The sequence below is a fragment of the Mchenga conophoros genome, linkage group LG22 (genome assembly GCF_057382185.1).
Source record: "Mchenga conophoros isolate Kocher_MC1m ecotype Shallow Benthic linkage group LG22, M_conophoros_male_GT1.1, whole genome shotgun sequence".
Taxonomy (NCBI): Eukaryota; Metazoa; Chordata; class Actinopteri; order Cichliformes; family Cichlidae; genus Mchenga; species Mchenga conophoros.
The window spans coordinates 789,215-816,769 of NC_140546.1; the positions used below are offsets into that span (position 1 = coordinate 789,215).

Below are 27,555 nucleotides of genomic sequence, written 5' to 3' on the forward strand. Positions count from 1 at the left end.
GCCAGAACTTCAACTCTACGAATATTTGAACTGTCCTACAGGGGTACGTTTTTAATAGCAGATGTCACACTTACTTTAATTTATTCATCACTTTTCACCGCATCCACCACGGCCAGCATGCAGTATTTCACCGTTTCAGAATCTGTGAAAGGCCTTTTCTTCTTCGCCAAGAAGCAGAAAGGGAAGATGCTGCAGCTCTCTCTTGGGCTGTACAGGACCCTCACCATGGTAGTACAACTCCTGTTGCACTACCATGTACATTGGTAGTACATCTTACCATAATGTAATAATAATGGTAATAATTACAACATGGTAATAATCTTACCATGTTGTAAGATTATTAAACTCGGTAAAATGAATAAGTATTTGTCAGTCCAGGCAGGGTTAAACCGACAGTTTTCATTGTCAGTTTCATTTTGCGCTTTAGGAGTGAGAAAGACATGCTGTTGTCGCATCATATATTACAATGATTGTTTAATATGTTTACATCACGGTGCATTGTGGGTTAAATATTGCTAGGCTACTAGAAGTGTTGCATTCACAGTCTACACTACGCTGTAGGAATTTTTAATTTTTTAAAAAATTAATGAATGAATTAATTTTTTTGCGTTTTCTCTATGTTTCTGCCAGGACCACAGGCAGGGCCACTCGCAGGTTGCTTCTGGGCCGCATTTGGCCCGCGGGCCGCCATTTGAATAGGCTTGCCATAGAAGATGGCTGAGGCCACCACAGAGTCATAGAAGGTCTTCAGGAGTGGGCCCTCCACTCCAAACGACCTGAGTCTCTGCAGCAGGTACAGCCTGCTCTGCCCTTTCCTGTAGAGGGCGTCTGAGTTATGAGTCCAGTCCAGTTTGTTGTTCAGATGAACACCAATGTTTCAATTATCCATAATTCAGGGGGTTGTGAAGCTCATTTTGTAACCGGAAGGTTGCCAGTTCGACCTCCGGGTACACTGACGGCCTCTGACTGTAAAGTCATGTTAATGTCATGTTAAGCATTTTGTTAACAAGGCGACAGTGTTGGGGAGTAACGGAGTACATGTACCGCCGTTACGTATTTAAAATACAAAATATGAGTAACTGTATCCGTTACAGTTACCGTTTAAAAAGGTGGTATTCAGAATACAGTTACTTTGTTGAAATAAATGGATTACACGGCGGTACTTCCTGTTTCATATGTTCGGCTATGCCCTCTCTATGTTTGGTAATTCCACGCCGTTGGAAACCCAAACAAAACACGCATTAAGAGGCTCAAATGCCCGTGTTTCAATCTCGCGTCTCATAATGACGTGAAGAAATATTTTTTTAAATGATTTAATATGAAGGCAACAGGAAGTGTTACAGGCATCGCCCTAAAGCCTGATGGGCAGTGTAGTCTGTGCTGCAGGGAGGATGGACCCGTGATGTGTCTGTGAGTGAGGGAGAAAAAGGAAAAGTAGGAGCTGTCACTGAGCAGAAACGGGAGCTGGAAGCATGTAAATATAATAATAACCACTGCAGCCAAGAAGAGAGCCTGACGAGCCCAGCTGTGAGTAAGCTGTTAAGACTCGACTGTACACCGTGTTCCTGTTTCCTCTGAAACAATAAGTCCTGTTGGAGCAGCCTTTCAACGCCTCTCTCTGTCTCTGCTAGCAAAGTGACCCAGACAACAAAGTAAAGCTAGTTTTCAGCTACGAGCCGACACGAACCCGACGTATTAGCCAGAGGTCCCTTTACCACGGTTTGGAGCCGCTCACCTGTTTTATATACGCGCCGAATAGTTTTCTACACGAGATCGCTGCAAAAAGTGCAGCCTTACCTAATGTCCACCTACTGTTACTCATTTATATTATGATTTAAACATCTAGCTGGTGTTGGTGTGGAGAGTAGCCTTCAGTAATAGTAATAAATCACATTCATGTAGCTGTAAAAAGCATGATAATATATTAAGTAATCCAAAGTAATCAGGATACGTTACTCTCATTGAGTAACGTAACGGAATACGTTGCAAAATATATTTTGGGGCATGTAATCTGTAATCTGTAGTGGAATACATTTTAAAAGTAACCTTCCCAACACTGCAAGGCGATGGGTTGATATCCTCCTTAGGTCCCTCCCTTATGAAGACGGTCCTTGAGTCATTTCCTCATTATCCAGTTACACTTAATGACTTAGTTGGTATAATGTTAAAATGAAACCCTCGCTAGAGTTCGTACCTTCCTCTGTCCTGTGTTTAACCATGCTAAGGCAATTCCCTTACTTAACACTGTAACCCCTAACACGCTGCTGGCCAAAGGTTTTTACAACACTTTTTAAAATTACTATAACTTTTGAACAGTTTGTGAAAGCAGCGATTCTGCGCTGTTTAGCGATATTAGAGTCATTGCTGTAATCCCAAGCACGTGTCACTCAGCCCTGGAGAGGCTGCTTCACCAAAAATAGCCTCTGTGCCAAGACTGAGGCCATGATTACAGCTCCTCAGTGATCGCTTCTGTTTGCTCATCTGCAGAAACCAGTGTTTGTAATCGCAGTCTGCAGACCTTTGGTTTTAAACCATGTTACATTAAAAAGCCCAGAATAAAAGATGCAGACACACTTTTTATGTTTTTGATCTCTTTACTTTCTCAGGTGAAGTCTTGGTTTCTGATGGTAGGTGGTTTCTCTAATTGGGAATCTTGATACCTTCACCTTCAGCACAGAAACCTGCAGAGAGAAACAGACAGTCGCATCACCTGATTCACCTCAGACTGATTTCTCAGATTCTAGTGCAAACAGTTAAAGTGAAGCACTTTTCTCTGGGTTGTAGATGAAGTCCGGGTCTCCGGAGAAGCCCAAGCATGTTGCCTGCTGCTTGAAGTGTTCCAGCTCCGGCTCCTTCAGGGTTGACTCTTTGCCTGCAAACAAAAACACTCAAACGGATGAACATTTTGGATTTTAAATGAGAATTTTAACTTCTGTGTCTAATTTTCGTCCTACCCAGAAGATAAAGGGAATGAGCAACGAACTCATCGCTGGCATCTATATCGATCTTCAGTAATTTAAGCTGACGTTTGGTGTTTCTAGCCGTGCTGTTTATCACGAAGACGAGGCAGCCGTCACAGCTCGGCAGCAAGTAGAACGAAGACGTGGAGTTGGCCACTGGGAACAGAAAAATTTCATGTAATAACAACATGATCTTCTGAAACAGGAAGTCCAACTGCACCTCGAGGACTGAAAACCTCACGTAGGAAAACGCCAGAGATCAATTTACAAGAGACAAATACACAATCTAATATTAAAAGACAATTAAATCAGACACAAAGAGTTTAACTGAAAATAACTTAGATGATATGCAGGAAAATGACACAAAAACCTGGGGATGAATGTACAATCATCTAAACAAAAAAGCAGCTAAAAATCCCCTAGAATGACCTTAGATAGAAGAAAAAAGAACTGAAAAATATCAAGCTGTTTGAATTAACCGATTTCAGAGAAAATATGAGTGATGGAAGAAACAATATTACTGGAAACAAATGAAAAAGTTAATCTAAAATGAGACAGAACAGGAAAAAGAATCATGAAAACTTTGCAGCTTTTATGTTGGAACTTCTCTGTAGTGTGTCAGGTCGAGTGGGTTGCGTACTTTCCACCGTGGCAGTGTTTCCTTCAAAGGTTACGTTCGTCGTTGAAGTCATGCAGGTTCCATTCCTGAGAACATCAGAGAGAAAGAATAAACTCACGCCCACTTCAGAAACTCTCTTGCCCTCAGTTACTGTCTGTTGCCTGCTGCCCCCTGCTGACCTCTGTTATGCCCCGTTACCATTTGCTTCCCTCTGTTGCCTCTTATTACCCCCTGCTGCCCCCTGTTGTGTTGTTACTGTCTGCTGCCCTCTGCTGTCCCCTGCTACCCTCTGGTGCAGGATGGATGGGCTTAATGGTAACAGATGTTGATGCGTGTGATGAGCTCACATCCTGTTTTCCTGCAACATGACGACCTCCCCAGAGCGCACTGGTGAGGCGCTGATCTTCACCCAGGAGCTGTCGGTCAGGTTCAGGAGAGCTTTGTAGACGTCGTGACTGGTGTAGCCCAGCAGGAAGTTCACCCTGCCATACATCTGCACAGACAAGGAAGTGGCCTAGTCAGCTGACACGCTGCCTGCTACATGAGTTTTATTAAATAAACCAAAAACATGACAGCGCTTTGTATCCTGTTCTTCCTGACCCAACAGGAAGCTGTCACACCTGAAGAAAACAGATCCCTGTTTGAATCTCACTGACCAGTCAATAAGTCACTAATCATAATCAACAATAATAATAATAATCAATCGACAATCACTATTACTGACAATAACTAAATAAGACAGGAGAGGGCGCTGTCTGCACACAGTGGTTAGCACTGTGTCCTCACAGCAAGGAGATCTGGAATCTCCCATCTGGCTGGGTTCTTCCTGTTTTCATGTTTTCTCCGTCCACACACTTCTCTGTGTTAGCCCTGCCACAGGCTGGACACCTGTCCAGGTGTGCCTGCTTCCTGTGATAATGGAGATAGATGTCAGTCTCCCTGCGACCCTGACTTATAATGGAAGTGGAAGAGAATGGATGGGTGGATTTTATGTAATTTTACTTTTAGCCTTTTGATACTAGTCACATTTTTGGGGTTTTAAGGCTCGACTTCTGTTGTTTCAAATGTGCTTCAGTCACTCAGGAAACATGAAATTAACAATGCTGAGCTCCATTTTTGTGGAGCCTCAATTTTATCCCACAACTTAGACATTCACATTACTCACACTCTCATAACACATACATGTACGATCTTGGGGGTGGGCACGCTACACGGCATCCAGAAGACCATCAGGGTGTACACCCCACCTCTGGCGCCGTTGCCCACCTCTCAATTTTAAATACAGGTAGACACTGAGGGCTAGCAGGAGGGGCTATGCGCTTACCTGCTGCTCTCTGGCAGGTAGCTCCATGCCCTCTTGGGTTTTAAATGCACCTTAGAACACACATGCATCAACACTACAAATGAGTGGGTGGAGGGAGGTTTGGAGTCTTCTCTCACCCCCGTTCTCTGCTGCCTGTTTGGGCGGGGGGGCTAGGAGGAGGAGTTGGCCGTCCGACTGCGGTCTGGAGTGTGGGGCCTTCCTGCTGCTGCGGAGTCGGGGCAGTCTGCTTCTCCCCACCGCAGGGAAGAGGGTAACACCACCTGGGTCTGGGTGCAGTTCCCCCCTCCAGGGGCAAGGGCACCTAGACCCGGTTTGTAGAGTACGCTTGGGGAGTGTGATCGTGTGTACAACGTCTCTTTATGTCTGTCTCCACGTTGGTTGAGTGTGGAGTAAGTGCATATGAGAGCATGAGGGTGGGAATGGATGTTTGTGTCTGTGTGTGCCTGTATGTCTGTGTCTATATGTCAGGTTGGGTGTCAGGCGCCACCTCTCTGGGGACATCTCAGGCCCTCCAAGGTTTGGAGGCCTATCTCCCCCCACCACCACGTCCCCTGCCAGTGACGGACTCCCTCAGACATCGGTGCGTTGGTGGTTCTGTGTGTCCGGGGATGGGCGTCCAGTTACACACCGGCTCACTCCTTGGCGGCCGCTTATCGGGGCCTGGAGCCTGGGGCTCGCTCGGGCCACTTCGGGGGTGGGGTGCCCTCGGCCTCTCGGCCTGGGGCTCGGTCACTCTGGCGCAGCTCACGGGCGCGTCACTGCAACCCCCCCTGGCTTCTGCTCCGCGGCTGCTGAGTGAGCCCTCATCTGGGACTCTCCTCAGCTCTTTCTGGGACAGTGGCGCGGCTGCCCCTCTGTTGGTCTTCCTTGGTCTCTTGTGTTCTGGGGGCCTCTGGATGTCTGGAGTCTTGATCTCCTCCATACCTGCTTCATGCCCTGGAGGACGGGGCTGTGGCCCCCCCCACACCCTCTAGCAGATCATTACATGAAGGAACCTTTTAAAAACAAGCGCGTCCATGCTCACAGGTGTACACACGGGTGCTCACACACACAAACTACACCCTTTTTGGCTCCTACCTCAAAGCACACTGTGCGCTGTCAATCCTACGTGCTGCACAATAAAATAATAATAATAATAATAATAATAATAATAATAATAATAATAATAATAATAATAATAATAATAATAATAATAATAATCTTCAGTTCTAAGGTCAAATGGCGGAGAGTCCCAGATAATCACCTGAGCCACTAATCAGGTGATTAGAGGATCATCAGGGGTCCTTTTGTCCCTCTGTGGGGGGAAATTCCCACTGGGTTTATATCTGGGACTCTCCACCATTTGACCTTAGAACTGAAGAAGCTTCTGGGATGAGAGGTGAAACGTCTTCAAGCAACTTAAAGAAGTCCAGACGCTTTTCTTTGAAGCTCCTTAGACTACGATGACCTGGATGACTGAGAACCTTCACAGACATATTTACTGTTATATTCACATAGATAATCACGATGATGTTGTTTATTATGTTGCTCTTTTTCTTTGCTTGTTTCCCCTTTTTTCTTTGTCAACAGGTGACCCAGGTGATTGATATTTGTATTTTTTGTCTGCTTATTTTGTTGGCTTTAGTTTTTTTATCCCCGTCCCTCTTCCCCGCTGTTTTTCTTTCTCCAGTCAAGTCTGTCCCGTGTGTAGCAAGTGAAAATAAAATAAACAGTAAAAGCAAAGGTGAATCAAACAGACCAATACAGCACGGTCCATTTGGTAAAGTAAATCCGTTGGGCATCTTTCTTTGCCTTTAGACAATAATTCTGATGGCAAAAGAACCAAATGGGACAGGTGAAAAAACATTGTTAGTGAAAACCAAATATTCTCCAACAGCTTCACTCAGCCACTTCAAAGTGCAAATAAAAGTGTGTAGTCTACATTTGTAGGCAGTTTAATAACCAAAGTATTTTATCCATCCTGCAGTGGAAACTAAGATGCAGTTATTTAATGATGAAGCTGTAAATCAGTCTGAACCTCCACAGCAAACAATGACTTCAGCACCACGTTCACCTGTTAACTCCACAGCCCACCCCACAGACCTAGGCAGCAATCAGAGGAGTCTTACCACAGAGGGGTCTTCCATAGACAGCGGCGTCACCAGCGGTTTGCATTCCTCAGGTGTCAAAGCCGAGCTGCTGAGAACCAGCGCTGCAAACAGGAAATGGAAGCGACAGTTGAGCCACAGATTCATAATGCTGATGGTGGCAGACATGTCACCAAGTCTGAGCCACTCAGTTTTTATACGAGCTGCAGGAGAGACAAACCTGCAGGTTTACACTGTTTGGACACAAAGGTTTTCCTGCGCACAGTTCAGATGTTTCTGGGCTTTCTGTGATTTCACAACCTCTGTGTTTGTGTATCGATCTCGCTCGGGTTTGTTTAAGCAGCCATCAAGGACATTCAGACTGGTACTCGGGATAACACTAAACACAGCCTGAACTCTGCCACCACTGCTGCCATCGTCAGTCACAGCGACTACAGCAGAGACAGTGATGATGGTGATGATGAGGAAGGACTGCATCACATTTACCGAATTTTGTAAAACTGCTCCAGATGACTTATGGTCCGGGTTTTACCTAATGCATAACACTTGGTTGAAGGTGCAATGAACAGCTTTAGATCCCATTAAATGCTCTGTCCATGAAGCCAGATAACACACAGCAATGAGTTAAACTGCAGACATGCTGTGGAAGAGAGACAGAGGTTAATAACAGATATGATTCAATTCTATGATCTAATCTGTTATTATTCTATATTATTATTATTCTATGATCTAATCTATTAATCTATTATTACAGGTATCATTACTGCTAAAGGAGGCCGAGGAGTAGCTAAACATTTGACACAATGAGCAGGAAAGTGCAGGAGGGACAGGTGAAGTAGCCATGCTGCTAGCGAGTCGGCTACAAGCTAAGCTAAGCTAGCAAAACAGTAAAGACAGTGAGTGAATAAAGTGAATAGAATCAGTGAGTTAATCAACAGAAAATGTGCTTTGAATGATGCACGTCAAGATCACGCTATGAAATAAGATGTTGTTGATGTTGTTGTTTTTTTAATTAAACTGACTACACCGATTAGGTTCATAAAACCACCACTGTGTGTTGGAACAGGAACAGGAAGTGCTGACCATACAGACACACACAGCCCGGGCTCAGGTAGGGTGCAGGAAACGGGTGTAGAAAGACCTGCCTGCTCCCCGCCCTGCTTGTCTGTGTTAAACATGCCCTACAGGGTGCATGCGTTGGTGGACGTGAGCGTATGAGGTGTGAATAATGAGTATGATTGCATGAAACCTAGAGTGCTATTACAAATTAGGGGACAGTTGCAACATAAGCACTTGACAGCTTGTCAACAGTCTGCCCCCCCCAATGTATAAGGTGCATGTAAAATTGAGCCCCAGCCACCAACCTCTGGGTAACGCACCTGTCCCCCAGGGTCCTGTATGTGGTGGTCTGTAAATACTACTTTATAATTAAAAAGGAGGGACGGGTGGCTGCACAGCACAGCGAGCAAAGCCAAAGGCCTTCCAACTGTGGCCTGTGTGGCACCCCACCCAAGACCCTACATGTGTCAGAGGAAGCGGGCGGGGGTTGGGAATGCTTAAGTCTGGCAGCACTGATGCCAGCTATGTTGCAACCCGTGTCAGCAGTTAGGTGAAAGGCAATCTTGGGATTACTCATTAGCTAAATGCCAGTGACAAATAAAGATTGTGGGGCACAGTGCAAGTGGTGTTTTCCAGCTGCACACAGAATATTATAAAGTGGAGTCTGAGCTCAAAAAGACATTTTAAGGACATGTTTGTGTCCCTGCAGTACGTAAATCCAGCCAACAAAGGGTGTGTCCCAATTCAGGTACAGCTAGACCAGTAGATGTTCTTGGTGTGCAGGCTGTGATCAGCTGACCTGCTGCTCTCTGTGCATGTACACACCTGGATTCATCCAGATGTGAGCAGATGTCCCCTGAGCTGTCCTGGCTGATTCCATCCTCTACACTGACACTGTTGATGCTGTCTTTATATCAGCTAACTGTGACCATGAATCCACAGCCACTGTGCACCAGTCACACACTGGTCTTTACTGTAAACCAATCAGAGTGCAGCAAACTCACCTGTATATCCTGCGCTGACCTGCAGAGGATTCTCATGCAGTCTTTAGATAACACAGTCAGTCTGTCTCAGTTCGTTTCAGTCCGTCCTTTAACACTAAGCTCTCTCCTTCTTTATCATCTGTCTCCATCTCTGTCTTTTCTCTCCCTGTCAGATCAGCAGCCGGACTTTAGCTGCAGCACACTGTGAGACAAACTGCACACACACAGTTTGTGTGTTTGCTGATGTTTGTTCAGCTCATAGAAATGTGTTTGTGTAAACATGTAGGGAGTAAAAGTAAAAAGTGGTCAGAAAAAAAGCACTGAATCACAGATACCTGAAAATTGTACTTTAGTACAGTCCAGAAGTATTTGTACTTTGTTACTTGGCAGCTCTGCAGGTTAGCTGTATACTTTGAGGTCTAGCCTATCCCGAGGTTCATGGCAGGGTGGTGGCTGAAGAATAAACTTTTAAAAATATGTACTCCAACATAACCAAGGGTCATATATATGAGAAACAGAGAAAAGTGCGTTACGTTTACAGGTTTGAGGGATTAAAGTTCTGGAAAAGCAATTAAAAAGCACAGAATTTCCTCCCATTCCCTGCACAACATGAAAGTAACACTCTGCATGGCTTCAGTAAAAAAAAGACAGAGGTCAGGGGTCACTGCCCCAGAGATACACGAGTATTTCTGTATGCTTTGCATCCAGTTTAATCAGAACAGTTTTTCAGTATTATTTATTATGCTGTTAAGCATGTTATGAAGCGTTTATAATATCTAACATTTTACTAGCATCCGTAGGTGTGTTTGTTTTCTCCACCCTCACAGCCTGCTGCCCACAGACGAAGGTTCTTGTAACAGCTGGTGAGCACTAGAGGGCGCCAGAGCTCCAGCTCCAGACACGAGGTGAACCCGTGAGCTCAGAGCTGCTTCCTCTAATGACACAGGCTCAGAGGTTATCCTCCTCCTCCCCATCATCATCACCGTGGACCACCATGTCTGCTGACACACTCACACATTTCTTTTTAAACAGCGTACATTTGAAAACCAGAAGAGCCCACAGTGAGTTACACAAACATGTTTTTGAACTCATTTTGAGAAAAATGTTTAATCTGGTTTTCTAAATTAAGCTTAATTCATCCCAACGAAGCGAGAGTGCAGTGAAAATGTGACAAACAGGAGAAACATATCACTTTGTGTCAAACTGCAAACGTTACATGCGCGTTTGATTGGCTTACAGGTTTTATCGATTTATGTCGTGTGATTATCGTCCTGTGGGACCTCAGGGTCCTGCGTCGGTGAGCCAGTGTTTTTGGTTTTGTACTTTTTCTTTTGATTTTAATACAAAGTATGACTGTCTGTTTTGGTTCTGTCCTAGTATTTCAGCTTCCTGGTTTGGCAGTACTTCCTGAGTTCTAGTTTTTAGGTTTTGTTATTTGGTCTCCTGGTGTTTATTCTGTGCTCCCTCTTCTCTGTGTTCCCTCTGTCTGTCCATGATGTTATTTTGTCTGCTCATGAGTCTGCGTCTGTTAAGTTCTGTGTCTCGTCTGGATCTCTCTGTCTGTCGTGTACTTCATGTTTTACTTTGTAGGTCTGTGCCTTATGTCTGTGCGTTCAGCTTTGTGCTCTCCCTGGCTCGTCAGCCGTGTCTCCCAGCTGTTTCCTCTTAGCTCCGTCCACCTTTTGTATTTAATGGCTGTGTCCCAATTCAGGGTCTGCAGCCTTACAGGCCGCATTTTAAGGCCGATTACGTCACAGCAATGTGACGAAGGCTGTCCCAATACAAATAATTTTTTTCAGTACATTGTGTTGTGCATTGTGATTGTTGTAGACCATTGTCCATCAACCTAGTACAGTGTCTCCTGTACAGCAGCGGCCCCCAACAGGGCCATGGACCAGTGCCGGTCCGCTGAGTCGGTTTCCCTGTGTCTTTTCCCGTGTCGTGGTCGTGTGTCTTATTTTGAAAGAACTATTCAACTATTCAAAGCCCAGAATAAAAGATGCAGACACACTTTTTATGTTTTTGATCTCTTTACTTTCTCAGGTGAAGTCTTGGTTTCTGATGGTAGGTGGTTTCTCTAATTGGGAATCTTGATACCTTCACCTTCAGCACAGAAACCTGCAGAGAGAAACAGACAGTCGCATCACCTGATTCACCTCAGACTGATTTCTCAGATTCTAGTGCAAACAGTTAAAGTGAAGCACTTTTCTCTGGGTTGTAGATGAAGTCCGGGTCTCCGGAGAAGCCCAAGCATGTTGCCTGCTGCTTGAAGTGTTCCAGCTCCGGCTCCTTCAGGGTTGACTCTTTGCCTGCAAACAAAAACACTCAAACGGATGAACATTTTGGATTTTAAATGAGAATTTTAACTTCTGTGTCTAATTTTCGTCCTACCCAGAAGATAAAGGGAATGAGCAACGAACTCATCGCTGGCATCTATATCGATCTTCAGTAATTTAAGCTGACGTTTGGTGTTTCTAGCCGTGCTGTTTATCACGAAGACGAGGCAGCCGTCACAGCTCGGCAGCAAGTAGAACGAAGACGTGGAGTTGGCCACTGGGAACAGAAAAATTTCATGTAATAACAACATGATCTTCTGAAACAGGAAGTCCAACTGCACCTCGAGGACTGAAAACCTCACGTAGGAAAACGCCAGAGATCAATTTACAAGAGACAAATACACAATCTAATATTAAAAGACAATTAAATCAGACACAAAGAGTTTAACTGAAAATAACTTAGATGATATGCAGGAAAATGACACAAAAACCTGGGGATGAATGTACAATCATCTAAACAAAAAAGCAGCTAAAAATCCCCTAGAATGACCTTAGATAGAAGAAAAAAGAACTGAAAAATATCAAGCTGTTTGAATTAACCGATTTCAGAGAAAATATGAGTGATGGAAGAAACAATATTACTGGAAACAAATGAAAAAGTTAATCTAAAATGAGACAGAACAGGAAAAAGAATCATGAAAACTTTGCAGCTTTTATGTTGGAACTTCTCTGTAGTGTGTCAGGTCGAGTGGGTTGCGTACTTTCCACCGTGGCAGTGTTTCCTTCAAAGGTTACGTTCGTCGTTGAAGTCATGCAGGTTCCATTCCTGAGAACATCAGAGAGAAAGAATAAACTCACGCCCACTTCAGAAACTCTCTTGCCCTCAGTTACTGTCTGTTGCCTGCTGCCCCCTGCTGACCTCTGTTATGCCCCGTTACCATTTGCTTCCCTCTGTTGCCTCTTATTACCCCCTGCTGCCCCCTGTTGTGTTGTTACTGTCTGCTGCCCTCTGCTGTCCCCTGCTACCCTCTGGTGCAGGATGGATGGGCTTAATGGTAACAGATGTTGATGCGTGTGATGAGCTCACATCCTGTCTTCCTGCAACATGACGACCTCCCCAGAGCGCACTGGTGAGGCGCTGATCTTCACCCAGGAGCTGTCGGTCAGGTTCAGGAGAGCTTTGTAGACGTCGTGACTGGTGTAGCCCAGCAGGAAGTTCACCCTGCCATACATCTGCACAGACAAGGAAGTGGCCTAGTCAGCTGACACGCTGCCTGCTACATGAGTTTTATTAAATAAACCAAAAACATGACAGCGCTTCGTATCCTGTTCTTCCTGACCCAACAGGAAGCTGTCACACCTGAAGAAAACAGATCCCTGTTTGAATCTCACTGACCAGTCAATAAGTCACTAATCATAATCAACAATAATAATAATAATCAATCGACAATCACTATTACTGACAATAACTAAATAAGACAGGAGAGGGCGCTGTCTGCACACAGTGGTTAGCACTGTGTCCTCACAGCAAGGAGATCTGGAATCTCCCATCTGGCTGGGTTCTTCCTGTTTTCATGTTTTCTCCGTCCACACACTTCTCTGTGTTAGCCCTGCCACAGGCTGGACACCTGTCCAGGTGTGCCTGCTTCCTGTGATAATGGAGATAGATGTCAGTCTCCCTGCGACCCTGACTTATAATGGAAGTGGAAGAGAATGGATGGGTGGATTTTATGTAATTTTACTTTTAGCCTTTTGATACTAGTCACATTTTTGGGGTTTTAAGGCTCGACTTCTGTTGTTTCAAATGTGCTTCAGTCACTCAGGAAACATGAAATTAACAATGCTGAGCTCCATTTTTGTGGAGCCTCAATTTTATCCCACAACTTAGACATTCACATTACTCACACTCTCATAACACATACATGTACGATCTTGGGGGTGGGCACGCTACACGACATCCAGAAGACCATCAGGGTGTACACCTCACCTCTGGCGCCGTTGCCCACCTCTCAATTTTAAATACAGGTAGACACTGAGGGCTAGCAGGAGGGGCTATGCGCTTACCTGCTGCTCTCTGGCAGGTAGCTCCATGCCCTCCTGGGTTTTAAATGCACCTTAGAACACACATGCATCAACACTACAATGAGCGGGTGGAGGGAGGTTTGGAGTCTTCTCTCACCCCCGTTCTCTGCTGCCTGTTTGGGCGGGGGGGCTAGGAGGAGGAGTTGGCCGTCCGACTGCGGTCTGGAGTGTGGGGCCTTCCTGCTGCTGCGGAGTCGGGGCAGTCTGCTTCTCCCCACCCCAGGGAAGAGGGTAACACCACCTGGGTCTGGGTGCAGTTCCCCCCTCCAGGGGCGGGGGCACCTAGACCCGGTTTGTAGAGTACGCTTGGGGAGTGTGATCGTGTGTACAGCGTCTCTTTATGTCTGTCTCCACGTTGGTTGAGTGTGGAGTAAGTGCATATGAGAGCATGAGGGGGGGGAATGGATGTTTGTATATGTGTGTGCCTGTATGTCTGTGTCTATATGTCAGGTTGGGTGTCAGACGCCACCTCTCTGGGGACATCTCAGGCCCTCCAAGGTTTGGAGGCCTATCTCCCCCTACCACCACTTCCCCTGCCAGTGACGGACTCCCTCAGACATCGGTGCGTTGGTGGTTCTTTGTGTCCGGGGATGGGCGTCCAGTTACACACCGGCTCACTCCTTGGCGGCCGCTTATCGGGGCCTGGAGCCTGGGGCTCGCTCGGGCCACTTCGGGGGTGGGGTGCCCTCGGCCTCTCGGCCTGGGGCTCGGTCACTCTGGCGCAGCTCACGGGCGCGTCACTGCAACCCCCCCTGGCTTCTGCTCCGCGGCTGCTGAGTGAGCCCTCATCTGGGACTCTCCTCAGCTCTTTCTGGGACAGTGGCGCGGCTGCCCCTCTGTTGGTCTTCCTTGGTCTCTTGTGTTCTGGGGGCCTCTGGATGTCTGGAGTCTTGATCTCCTCCATACCTGCTTCATGCCCTGGAGGACGGGGCTGTGGCCCCCCCCACACCCTCTAGCAGATCATTACATGAAGGAACCTTTTAAAAACAAGCGCGTCCATGCTCACAGGTGTACACACGGGTGCTCACACACACAAACTACACCCTTTTTGGCTCCTACCTCAAAGCACACTGTGCACTGTCAATCCTACGTGCTGCACAATAAAATAATAATAATAATAATAATAATAATAATAATAATAATAATAATAATAATAATAATAATAATAATCTTCAGTTCTAAGGTCAAATGGCGGAGAGTCCCAGATAATCACCTGAGCCACTAATCAGGTGATTAGAGGATCATCAGGGGGTCCTTTTGTCCCTCTGTGGGGGGAAACTCCCACTAGGTTTATATCTGGGACTCTCCACCATTTGACCTTAGAACTGAAGAAGCTTCTCGGATGAGAGGTGAAACGTCTTCAAGCAACTTAAAGAAGTCCAGACGCTTTTCTTTGAAGCTCCTTAGACTACGATGACCTGGATGACTGAGAACCTTCACAGACATATTTACTGTTATATTCACATAGATAATCACGATGATGTTGTTTATTATGTTGCTCTTTTTCTTTGCTTGTTTCCCCTTTTTTCTTTGTCAACAGGTGACCCAGGTGATTGATATTTGTATTTTTTGTCTGCTTATTTTGTTGGCTTTAGTTTTTTTATCCCCGTCCCTCTTCCCCGCTGTTTTTCTTTCCCCAGTCAAGTCTGTCCCGTGTGTAGCAAGTGAAAATAAAATAAACAGTAAAAGCAAAGGTGAATCAAACAGACCAATACAGCACGGTCCATTTGGTAAAGTAAATCCGTTGGGCATCTTTCTTTGCCTTTAGACAATAATTCTGATGGCAAAAGAACCAAATGGGACAGGTGAAAAAACATTGTTAGTGAAAACCAAATATTCTCCAACAGCTTCACTCAGCCACTTCAAAGTGCAAATAAAAGTGTGTAGTCTACATTTGTAGGCAGTTTAATAACCAAAGTATTTTATCCATCCTGCAGTGGAAACTAAGATGCAGTTATTTAATGATGAAGCTGTAAATCAGTCTGAACCTCCACAGCAAACAATGACTTCAGCACCACGTTCACCTGTTAACTCCACAGCCCACCCCACAGACCTAGGCAGCAATCAGAGGAGTCTTACCACAGAGGGGTCTTCCATAGACAGCGGCGTCACCAGCGGTTTGCATTCCTCAGGTGTCAAAGCCGAGCTGCTGAGAACCAGCGCTGCAAACAGGAAATGGAAGCGACAGTTGAGCCACAGATTCATAATGCTGATGGTGGCAGACATGTCACCAAGTCTGAGCCACTCAGTTTTTATACGAGCTGCAGGAGAGACAAACCTGCAGGTTTACACTGTTTGGACACAAAGGTTTTCCTGCGCACAGTTCAGATGTTTCTGGGCTTTCTGTGATTTCACAACCTCTGTGTTTGTGTATCGATCTCGCTCGGGTTTGTTTAAGCAGCCATCAAGGACATTCAGACTGGTACTCGGGATAACACTAAACACAGCCTGAACTCTGCCACCACTGCTGCCATCGTCAGTCACAGCGACTACAGCAGAGACAGTGATGATGATGATGATGAGGAAGGACTGCATCACATTTACCGAATTTTGTAAAACTGCTCCAGATGACTTATGGTCCGGGTTTTACCTAATGCATAACACTTGGTTGAAGGTGCAATGAACAGCTTTAGATCCCATTAAATGCTCTGTCCATGAAGCCAGATAACACACAGCAATGAGTTAAACTGCAGACATGCTGTGGAAGAGAGACAGAGGTTAATAACAGATATGATTCAATTCTATGATCTAATCTGTTATTATTCTATATTATTATTATTCTATGATCTAATCTATTAATCTATTATTACAGGTATCATTACTGCTAAAGGAGGCCGAGGAGTAGCTAAACATTTGACACAATGAGCAGGAAAGTGCAGGAGGGACAGGTGAAGTAGCCATGCTGCTAGCGAGTCGGCTACAAGCTAAGCTAAGCTAGCAAAACAGTAAAGACAGTGAGTGAATAAAGTGAATAGAATCAGTGAGTTAATCAACAGAAAATGTGCTTTGAATGATGCACGTCAAGATCACGCTATGAAATAAGATGTTGTTGATGTTGTTGTTTTTTTAATTAAACTGACTACACCGATTAGGTTCATAAAACCACCACTGTGTGTTGGAACAGGAACAGGAAGTGCTGACCATACAGACACACACAGCCCGGGCTCAGGTAGGGTGCAGGAAACGGGTGTAGAAAGACCTGCCTGCTCCCCGCCCTGCTTGTCTGTGTTAAACATGCCCTACAGGGTGCATGCGTTGGTGGACGTGAGCGTATGAGGTGTGAATAATGAGTATGATTGCATGAAACCTAGAGTGCTATTACAAATTAGGGGACAGTTGCAACATAAGCACTTGACAGCTTGTCAACAGTCTGCCCCCCCCAATGTATAAGGTGCATGTAAAATTGAGCCCCAGCCACCAACCTCTGGGTAACGCACCTGTCCCCCAGGGTCCTGTATGTGGTGGTCTGTAAATACTACTTTATAATTAAAAAGGAGGGACGGGTGGCTGCACAGCACAGCGAGCAAAGCCAAAGGCCTTCCAACTGTGGCCTGTGTGGCACCCCACCCAAGACCCTACATGTGTCAGAGGAAGCGGGCGGGGGTTGGGAATGCTTAAGTCTGGCAGCACTGATGCCAGCTATGTTGCAACCCGTGTCAGCAGTTAGGTGAAAGGCAATCTTGGGATTACTCATTAGCTAAATGCCAGTGACAAATAAAGATTGTGGGGCACAGTGCAAGTGGTGTTTTCCAGCTGCACACAGAATATTATAAAGTGGAGTCTGAGCTCAAAAAGACATTTTAAGGACATGTTTGTGTCCCTGCAGTACGTAAATCCAGCCAACAAAGGGTGTGTCCCAATTCAGGTACAGCTAGACCAGTAGATGTTCTTGGTGTGCAGGCTGTGATCAGCTGACCTGCTGCTCTCTGTGCATGTACACACCTGGATTCATCCAGATGTGAGCAGATGTCCCCTGAGCTGTCCTGGCTGATTCCATCCTCTACACTGACACTGTTGATGCTGTCTTTATATCAGCTAACTGTGACCATGAATCCACAGCCACTGTGCACCAGTCACACACTGGTCTTTACTGTAAACCAATCAGAGTGCAGCAAACTCACCTGTATATCCTGCGCTGACCTGCAGAGGATTCTCACGCAGTCTTTAGATAACACAGTCAGTCTGTCTCAGTTCGTTTCAGTCCGTCCTTTAACACTAAGCTCTCTCCTTCTTTATCATCTGTCTCCATCTCTGTCTTTTCTCTCCCTGTCAGATCAGCAGCCGGACTTTAGCTGCAGCACACTGTGAGACAAACTGCACACACACAGTTTGTGTGTTTGCTGATGTTTGTTCAGCTCATAGAAATGTGTTTGTGTAAACATGTAGGGAGTAAAAGTAAAAAGTGGTCAGAAAAAAAGCACTGAATCACAGATACCTGAAAATTGTACTTTAGTACAGTCCAGAAGTATTTGTACTTTGTTACTTGGCAGCTCTGCAGGTTAGCTGTATACTTTGAGGTCTAGCCTATCCCGAGGTTCATGGCAGGGTGGTGGCTGAAGAATAAACTTTTAAAAATATGTACTCCAACATAACCAAGGGTCATATATATGAGAAACAGAGAAAAGTGCGTTACGTTTACAGGTTTGAGGGATTAAAGTTCTGGAAAAGCAATTAAAAAGCACAGAATTTCCTCCCATTCCCTGCACAACATGAAAGTAACACTCTGCATGGCTTCAGTAAAAAAAAGACAGAGGTCAGGGGTCACTGCCCCAGAGATACACGAGTATTTCTGTATGCTTTGCATCCAGTTTAATCAGAACAGTTTTTCAGTATTATTTATTATGCTGTTAAGCATGTTATGAAGCGTTTATAATATCTAACATTTTACTAGCATCTGTAGGCGTGTTTGTTTTCTCCACCCTCACAGCCTGCTGCCCACAGACGAAGGTTCTTGTAACAGCTGGTGAGCACTAGAGGGCGCCAGAGCTCCAGCTCCAGACACGAGGTGAACCCGTGAGCTCAGAGCTGCTTCCTCTAATGACACAGGCTCAGAGGTTATCCTCCTCCTCCCCATCATCATCACCGTGGACCACCATGTCTGCTGACACACTCACACATTTCTTTTTAAACAGCGTACATTTGAAAACCAGAAGAGCCCACAGTGAGTTACACAAACATGTTTTTGAACTCATTTTGAGAAAAATGTTTAATCTGGTTTTCTAAATTAAGCTTAATTCATCCCAACGAAGCGAGAGTGCAGTGAAAATGTGACAAACAGGAGAAACATATCACTTTGTGTCAAACTGCAAACGTTACATGCGCGTTTGATTGGCTTACAGGTTTTATCGATTTATGTCGTGTGATTATCGTCCTGTGGGACCTCAGGGTCCTGCGTCGGTGAGCCAGTGTTTTTGGTTTTGTACTTTTTCTTTTGATTTTAATACAAAGTATGACTGTCTGTTTTGGTTCTGTCCTAGTATTTCAGCTTCCTGGTTTGGCAGTACTTCCTGAGTTCTAGTTTTTAGGTTTTGTTATTTGGTCTCCTGGTGTTTATTCTGTGCTCCCTCTTCTCTGTGTTCCCTCTGTCTGTCCATGATGTTATTTTGTCTGCTCATGAGTCTGCGTCTGTTAAGTTCTGTGTCTCGTCTGGATCTCTCTGTCTGTCGTGTACTTCATGTTTTACTTTGTAGGTCTGTGCCTTATGTCTGTGCGTTCAGCTTTGTGCTCTCCCTGGCTCGTCAGCCGTGTCTCCCAGCTGTTTCCTCTTAGCTCCGTCCACCTTTTGTATTTAATGGCTGTGTCCCAATTCAGGGTCTGCAGCCTTACAGGCCGCATTTTAAGGCCGATTACGTCACAGCAATGTGACGAAGGCTGTCCCAATACAAATAATTTTTTTCAGTACATTGTGTTGTGCATTGTGATTGTTGTAGACCATTGTCCATCAACCTAGTACAGTGTCTCCTGTACAGCAGCGGCCCCCAACAGGGCCATGGACCAGTGCCGGTCCGCTGAGTCGGTTTCCCTGTGTCTTTTCCCGTGTCGTGGTCGTGTGTCTTATTTTGAAAGAACTATTCACGCGTTACCATAGCGACCAGAGAGCAGCACATAGGAGGACGTTGTTGGCACATTTCAGGAGGACGCTGCTCATAAAGTTACACAATTACACAGTGAATTCGCGTTTATTATTATATTTACAAAATACCACCGTTTTTGTCTTTGTTTGTATAATTTTATTTTGTCGTATTTATCTGCGACACCTTAAAGGCCGGTCCGTGAAAATATTGTCTGACATTAAACTGGTCCGTGGTGCAAAAAAGGTTACGGACTGCTGCTGTACAGCACAGAATGAGTTTAGCTTGTCGAATTTATATAAATCTGCCCACGAAACGTTCTGCACGGTTTCGTTTTATAATACTGGACTTATGTTTCTACGATGGGTTGAACTTTACGAGAGTTTAAACAAAAGAGAAAAGTGTGAAAATGTTCATGCATATCTGAGGAAACTGTATAAAGCATGTAGTGAGCGCAAGGGCGTAGATTTGGTTTTGGCGTTGGTGGGGACGGATGATTCAACCACCGAACCTGCCCTGTTTCTGTTTTCCCCTCTTTTGTCTTTGCTTCTTTAAAAAAAAGGAGAAATATACTACCCTACATATGCTATTCTACATGCTTTTAAGCCATTTAAGCTGGGATCTTTTATTCTAAACATGAACTACTGTTACAGCTACTGGTGTCCCACACAACAACTCAACGTCCACTATGTTTAGGAGCCAAACACATGCCTGCTCCTCTCGTTAACTGAGATAAACTGCTGGCATATTGGTTTTCCATCTATACTGTCCAGTCTCTCCTGGTGGACCTTAGCCCTGTTTTTACTCTTCTGAGAGCACTGAAGCTTCTTTCATCCTCAGTACCTGTGTTTTATCCTCAGATTACAATTATTATTCTGAGCTTGATGTGCCTCACCTTTGGCCCTGGCTCCTCCCCTCTGACTGCACTAGGACATACTGCCACCTGATAAAATAACACATATAAAAAGTGAGACATGTCACTTAAGATTCTTTGTCAAATATACACTAATGAATCAATTTACATCAGCAGCCTAACAATTGTCATGATAATAAATTCTAGTTAATCTATAGCACCAAATCATCAGTCAGTGACCTGTGACCAATGTTCCCTCTAATGTTTCATGTGTGTGAGCGAACACACAAACTCCCTGAGCGTCCCTCGGACCGCTGTGAGCAACAGCAGACGTGTGCACTGTGGTCACGCCAGCATCGAATCCATCCAAGTTACATGTTTATTAAAATAATCAAATCACAGCATTTACATTTCTGTTAGACGACTTTTAATTAACTGCTTCAGCCCACTGACAATGAAAATGTAAAAAAATCTTGTTCATGACCTGCAGCATGTTAACACTATTGGAAGGAAAAATAACTTCAACTCCAATTTTGAAAACACAACTTTCTTTATTTTTCATAAAGCTCTGACTGTATGATGAGTCTGTGGTCTGGGAGAGAGTCTGTAACTCTGTCTGCAAATACAGTAAATAATGACCAATGCTGGGATATTAATTATATAGTTACTTCTTCAAAAAAGTTACTGAGTTTTGCAAACAAAGTTTTTTGCAGCTGTTTATCTAAAAATGCAGCCAAGGTGTTTTTAAATAAACATTTCAAACTATTTACAGAACGATCAGCTGTTCTGCATCAAATCTGATGCCACACAAATTATTTGTGCCACTCCAAAAAATAATTTCTGTCCACTATGAGATGAAGGAGAACAGCAGCCTGATACCTGCAGGCCTGACAGCAGCAGATGTGTCACTGCTGTAACACTTAAGTGTTACAGCAGTGATACGTCTGCTGTTGTGTGTATTGCATGTATGTAAATACCAAAAATAACTCCTTGTAGCATTTTTGAGGGTTTTTTTCTTTTCTTTTTAAAAAAAGAATCGGCGTCGGTGGCGTCGGCCACTTGCCCCTCCCTTTCTTCCCTCCCCATCTTCAGCTGCCTCCCTATTCCCGCTCTACCACACACACCCACACACGCAGGGCTTGGGGCGCAGGTATGTCACCAGGGTGCAGGGGAGGCACTCCCCCTCTGTCCCCTTCTGGCCGCCTGTGCCTCAATTTTATTCTGCAACCTAGACATCCACATTACTCACACTCTCACCTAACACATACATATAGGGCCTTGGGGGTGGGCACGTTTTACAGCATCCAGTGGATGGTCGGTGTACTCCAACCCACCTCTGGCGCTGGTGCCCTGCCCTCAATTTTAAATGCATTTAGACACTGAGGGTTTTCGGGAAGAGTCGCGCTGCTCTCTGAGAGGACGCTAGTGCACAGCAAAATCTCCAGTGTTAAATTAACACTGGAAAGTGTCTATATGGGTCCACACCTCTGAGTGTTAAATTAACACTTTTGACAGTGTTATATGTTTAAAAGTAACCTAGTCAGTTTTGAAGATAAACAATGGCTAACACCGAGCAGTGCTGGTTTTCTAACACTGGAAAATAACTCAAAATGTTAGAAATAACCAGGCACGGTTCCCCCCCTTTGGTGGTCCTCCTCGGGTCCTTGTACTCTGGGGCCTCTGGATGTCTGGGGCCTGGATCTCCTCCATACCTGCTTCATACCCTGGAGGACGGGGCTGTGGCCCCCCCACTCCCTCTAGCAGATCGTTACATGGAGAAACCTTTGGAATGCAAGCATGCTGATCCACACAGGTATGCTCACAGGTATGCACACAGGTGTATTCACAGACGCGGACTACAGCTTTCTTGGCTGCTGCCTCAAAGCACATTGTGCGCTGTCTATCTTGCGTGCTGCACAATATCGTTTATTATTTAGTATCTACTGATATTTACTGCTAGCTAGTTTATTGTGATGGTGCTGTTCTTTTTATTATGTTGCTCTTTGTTGTTTGCTTTCTCCTGTTTTTTTTCTCCATACAGGTGATCCAGGTGTTTTGTTTTGTTTTTCTTTCTTTCTTCCCCCCCTTCTCACCGTCTCTTCTCCCCTTTGGTTTTCTTTCTCTCCCTCTCTTTCTTTCATTCTCTCTCCCTGTCCTATCCCCCAGTCATGTCTGTCCCGTTTGTAGCAACTGAAAATAAAATAAATTCATAATTATAATAAAGGTCAATCAAATGGACCAATATGGCAAGGCCATGATGATCCACTTGGTAAAATAAATCCGCTTGGCATCTTTCTTGGCCTTAAGACAACAATTCTGATGCTAAAGATCCAAACGGGACACAAAAAAAAAAATCGGGTTAATTTGATTGTCTGTGCTACAGCTCACGCACACATACGTACGGAGTGTGGTTTGAATTAATGATGCACACTTTCTATATAATATGTGTGTTAAATTTTATATTTGGGGTGAAATATCAAGTCTTTTCAAGTAAACCGGTTCAAGTCCAATTCAAGTCCCAGGTCATTGGTGTAAAAGTCCAAGTCAAGTCACAAGTCTTAGAACATTTTTTCAAGTCAAGTCTAAAGTCATAAAATGAATGACTCGAGTCACATGACTTGGACTCGAGTCTGACTCGAGTCCGAGTCATGTGACTCGAGTCCACACCTCTGCTAATGGCTACCAAAGATTTTTAAAGTTAAGGAAAAGTATTTCTGTAAATGTAGGTTTCAGTCGGACACACGGATCCGTTTGTGTCATCACATCCTGATTTTGAAAGTAAGCTGATAAATGAATGGCATGCTGCCTTCAGAATACCTGATCTGTAACTCACGCACCATCCTTGGATGTCATCGCAGCTTTTCAGTTTTCCTTCCACCACACCTGCCAGAAAGAAGAACATCAGCGTCGGCGATCGCAGGTCAAGTATCCGTGTGTCCCTGCGTGTTAGTCACAGTGTCCTGGCATATTGTGTGGGCAGGTTGTCTCTTAAAAGTCTAACAGGGACAAAGTCTGTTCATTAGCTGTGGTGCATTTATCTAAAGCAGCAGCGCTACTGCACAGGGAGAAATCCACTAAACTACATTTAAACGTGTATTACTCGTACAGCTGCTCTTGTTCTGTATTTCTTCATATATTCTTCATATATTTCTATATTGTGTATTTTGTTCTACAGTTATTTTATTTTTAACTTTAATTTTGATATTTTATTTTATTCTTTCCTCGTTAAATTTACCCTTTATTTTAATTTTGGTGGCGTGGTGGTGGTTCGCACTGTTCCCTCAGGTTCCACTCAGCCACTGAGCTGCCAAACTTAACAAAAGCAGGAACGCTATGCTTGATGCAGAATTTTCTTCATGTTTCTTTCCAGGTTAAACCACAATCGACAGCCACAGCATACACGTGGTGTGTGTGTGGTTTTCTGCCTCTTATAACCCCAGTGATTGTCCTGTGGTTTGAAATCTCGTGTGATCTTGTGAATTTCGTGAGTGCAGGCAACTAACTGCTCTTCCTAGACTGTATCAGGTCATCTGAAGAAGAACAAACTAAGTGGTTGAATCTCATCCATCATGATTTAATTGGATTCACCATAGAAACATGAAACTATTTTGCTCAAGTTAGACTTTTGTAATGTAACAACCACCCTATTTCCTTTTTTTTGAGTGTACCTGTCTCTTCTGGGTTATGCCCCCCAGGACTGGATGTATTGGAAGTTGTTGTAAATCTGTTTTTGTTGAACGTTATGTAATATGAACACAACATGTACTACACACATAAGTTACATTTGTTCATTCAACAAGATTATCATTGGACAAACAAATATTTTACTAGTTCATGTAACAAGACTGACGTTTGATGTGCCAAAGTGTTTAAACAATATAACCTGAATTTAAATGAATTTAATTAGACTAACTTGGTACAAACATGTTGATTGAATAATTACATACAATTCATTCATTCCTGATGGAAGCTGTTTAAAGCTCCGTAATAAAAGCGCCCTGCAGGGCGAGCGGCTTCTCTGGTTCAGAGTAACGTGCTGTTTGTTTGCTGAGTGCAAACACTGAGAGGACAGAAGATGTTTGTACTCTTGTATAAATATACAAGTATGTGATAACAGCTTCAAGTGTGCAGATCTTTAACATCTATCCAAGAACCCCCCCGGTGCCATTGAGACGAGCAGCAGGGTGACTGTAGCAGTTTAGTGGTTGACATGCAGGCTGAAGGGTCACGTACCAGCAGCTTGGACAGACGTGTTCAGGAAACTGGACTTTCATTATTAGTTATTCTGACTCAGAATAAAGCAACACCCCCTCCCCTCCATTTAAATTTCTTATTCAGCCTGAATTAATCCTAATTAAAGCTTTAAATCCTCCAGTAAATAATCAGTGAGAGCGTGCACAGTGTGACAGGAAGGAGCAATTCCATCATTATTATCAGCGAGGAAAGGCTGAATGTGTGACTGTGGCTCCCCCGCTGTGCTGATGGCAAATTAAAGTGCATTTAATGGAATAATTAAAGCGTAATCATACCCTCAAACCCCCCCTCCCGACCAAGGGGTAATGTCCTCTGCCATGACCTCACCGCAGGAAGCTTCGACCTTCCTGCTGAGCTGGAGCTGCATGTTGCCCTCATGCCTGGGCGAGCTTCTTCCCACAGTCCAAAAGGTGGGGGTCATGGTCACAGCGGTTACCATAGTGACATAGTAGGTGTTTGTGATGGATGTAATTGATGTGCATGAAAGTGATGAAGATGATAAGAACAGATTGCTTCCTCTGACTGCTTGTTGTGATGTTCGGATGTTAACCCGGCGGCCTCACAGAGTTCCTCACACCCACGTATGGTCCTGGACTGTGGACCAGTCGACCCCGAGATGCTGCTGAAGCCTTCTGTGAGACACACACGCTGGATTATTGTAGTGTCTTGACCTGACAATGTAAAGCCCCAGAGTGAGTTGAGTGGACCAGTCGCTCCCAAAGAGCAAGAAGAGCAGAGTCTCACATGATCATGATGCTGCTCGGTCCCTGAACCATCCCCACATGCCTGCATCAGCTGCAGAAGACCTGTCCAACAAGGTTGAGGAAGGAACGTGAGTTTGACACCTGATTCTATACCAGGTACATATAAGTTAGGTTTTGGATTGAGTGGTGTGTTTATGAAATGGTGCGGGTCTCGAGAACCGCACATTTATCAGCAGTAGGCTTGGGGCTTTGTTGGTACTTACAGCTAGTGCTGCAGTGTCACTGGATGTGTGTAGACATACATGGTAGTAGACGTAGTATCAAATTCAAATTCAAATTCAAATTTTATTTGTCACGTACACAGTCATACACAGTACGATATGTAGTGAAATGCTTGGACAACTGCTCGTGACCTAAAGAAAACAAAAAAAGGAAAAGGCTATGAATAAGATAGGAAATAAATATGAAAAATTAAAAAGGGTAAATTTAACTAGGAAGGAATAAAATATAAATTAAGGTTAAAAATGAAATAACTGTACAACACAAATTAGAATGAAGGGTAAATTTAACTGGGAAGAATAAGATAAAATATATAAATTAAAGTTGAAAATAAAATAACTGTACAACAAAATACACAATATTGAACTATATAAGAATGTATGAAGAATTATAAATAAATATATACACAATAACAGCAGCTGTACAAGTATTAACTGGAAATGAAGAATATAATGACCAGTGTTGTGCAAAACCAAAGTCCAGAAAGTCCAGTGTGTGTAAGAACCATATGTGTGGGTCAGTACTGTGTGGTGGTGTGATTGAGAGACCGTATCGCCTGCGGGAAGAAGCTCCTCCTCAGTCTCTCTGTGTTGGTCTTCAGGGAGCGGAATCGCTTTCCTGACCTCAGCAGAGAGAACAGTCTGTTGTTGGGATGGCTGAGGTCCTTCACGATCTTCCTGGCCTTGGTCCAGCACCGCCTGCTGTAGATTGAGTGCAGGTCAGGGAGCTCGGAGCGGATGGTGCGCTCAGCTGACCGCACAACCCTCTGTAGAGCTCGTCTGTCCTGCATGGTGCTGTTCCCGAACCAGGTTAAGATGTTTCCCGTCAGGATGCTCTCTATGGTGCACGAGTAAAAGTTCCTGAGCACCTTGGAGGGCAGTTGGAAGTCTCTCAAGCGTCTGAGGTGGTAGAGACGCTGACGGGCCTTTTTCACCACGGTGTTGATTAGGGATGGGTACCGGTGTCCGGTGCCATAATGGCACCGGTTCTGACATAAACGGTAGTAACCAGATCGAAAAGCAGCGCACATTTCGGTGCTTTATTTCGGTGCTTTTTTTTCCTGAGCTGTGATACACTTCTAGCCAATCATTTTACGTTTCCGAGGATAGTAGGCGGGTCCAGGTATGTACGTTCTTTTAGAGCAGAGCTACAGGTTTAAAATGCCCAAGGCGAAGCGGTCAAAGTCTGGCTGTACTTCACAGCAAAATATGCAAACTCAGCAGCAACAAGTGCTTTAAGCTGATACTGTGATACTGTCAAAGGAGGTAACACCTCGAATCCGATGAAACAGCTGGCGACGCATAGCGGTTTTTTTTAAAGCCCAGAAATGCGCCGTATTTGATAGCTTGCTGCGAGACCTCACACTGTGCACGTCGGGTGGGTTGCCAGTTATCGGACCCGGAGCAACATCCCCCAAAAACCTGAAGAGGAGAGTCCTGGCCCCTAGCCCTGCCAGTGTAGCAGAAATGATGAGGATGATGATGCAGCAGCAGCCGTTCTTCTCTGCGTGAGTAGCTTAATGTTCGTGTGTAATTTACGTTGAGTAGGCTAACCACGTTATTACATTAATGCATGTAAGGTGAACTAGCAAACATCATCATAGCTACATGCGGCTGTCTTCTTGTTTGATGGCAGATACTCCCTTCACCCTGGCCAAAAAGGCTAAAATGACCAAAGAAAAAGTGGAAAACAGCTAAACATGAGAGGTTTTTGGACAAAGTTTGTGTTTTTTCCATTGTTTAAGCACTGCTTCCAGCCAAGAGTGATGCCATATATGCCCCATAGCTGCAGAAAAGGCTAACGTTGTTATCTTTTTACAAAAAACCAGCTGAACATGAGAGGTTTTTGGACAAAGTTTGTGTTCTCCATTCTTTAAGCACCGGTTCGAGCACCGTTTAAGCACCGGCACCGTTTCAAAAGTACCGATTTGGCACCGGTATCGGATAAAACCTAAACGATACCCATCCCTAGTGTTGATGTGACAGGACCATGACAGGTATCCTC

At 44.6% G+C, this 27,555-nt stretch overlaps 2 protein-coding genes across 2 annotated transcripts; both read right to left on the reverse strand.

Annotated features, from left to right (window-relative positions):
• Window positions 1–2,574: 2,574 nt before the first annotated feature.
• LOC146548448 (uncharacterized) lies at window positions 2,575–7,189 on the reverse strand. Its single transcript, XM_085261724.1, has 6 exons — window positions 7,012–7,189; window positions 3,927–4,072; window positions 3,601–3,665; window positions 2,955–3,116; window positions 2,768–2,872; window positions 2,575–2,681 (listed from the first exon to the last, which is right to left on the reverse strand). Exons 1-6 carry the CDS (start codon window positions 7,156–7,158, stop codon window positions 2,641–2,643), a joined length of 666 nt encoding a protein of 221 aa, XP_085117850.1. The 5' UTR covers window positions 7,159–7,189; the 3' UTR covers window positions 2,575–2,640.
• Window positions 7,190–11,043: 3,854 nt separating this feature from the next.
• Window positions 11,044–15,648, reverse strand: LOC146548449 (uncharacterized). The gene is made up of 6 exons (XM_085261725.1): window positions 15,470–15,648; window positions 12,396–12,541; window positions 12,070–12,134; window positions 11,424–11,585; window positions 11,237–11,341; window positions 11,044–11,150 (listed from the first exon to the last, which is right to left on the reverse strand). Exons 1-6 carry the CDS (start codon window positions 15,614–15,616, stop codon window positions 11,110–11,112), a joined length of 666 nt encoding a protein of 221 aa, XP_085117851.1. The 5' UTR covers window positions 15,617–15,648; the 3' UTR covers window positions 11,044–11,109.
• Between the last annotated feature and the right edge of the window lie 11,907 nt (window positions 15,649–27,555).

Bases quoted from the DNA above. Each gene is read 5' to 3' on its own strand.
- LOC146548448 (XM_085261724.1), bottom strand. From the start codon at position 7,158: ATGTCTGCCACCATCAGCATTATGAATCTGTGGCTCAACTGTCGCTTC. The intron at 3,666-3,926 runs GTGAGCTCATCA...TGATGTTCTCAG, and splicing joins ATGTTGCAGGAAAACAGGAT to GAATGGAACCTGCATGACTT. The intron at 3,117-3,600 runs GTACGCAACCCA...TTCTGTTCCCAG, and splicing joins AAACACTGCCACGGTGGAAA to TGGCCAACTCCACGTCTTCG.
- LOC146548449 (XM_085261725.1), bottom strand. From the start codon at position 15,616: ATGTCTGCCACCATCAGCATTATGAATCTGTGGCTCAACTGTCGCTTC. The intron at 12,542-15,469 runs GTAAGACTCCTC...TTGTCTGTGCAG, and splicing joins CTATGGAAGACCCCTCTGTG to ATGTATGGCAGGGTGAACTT. The intron at 11,342-11,423 runs GTAGGACGAAAA...TTTTGTTTGCAG, and splicing joins TCATTCCCTTTATCTTCTGG to GCAAAGAGTCAACCCTGAAG.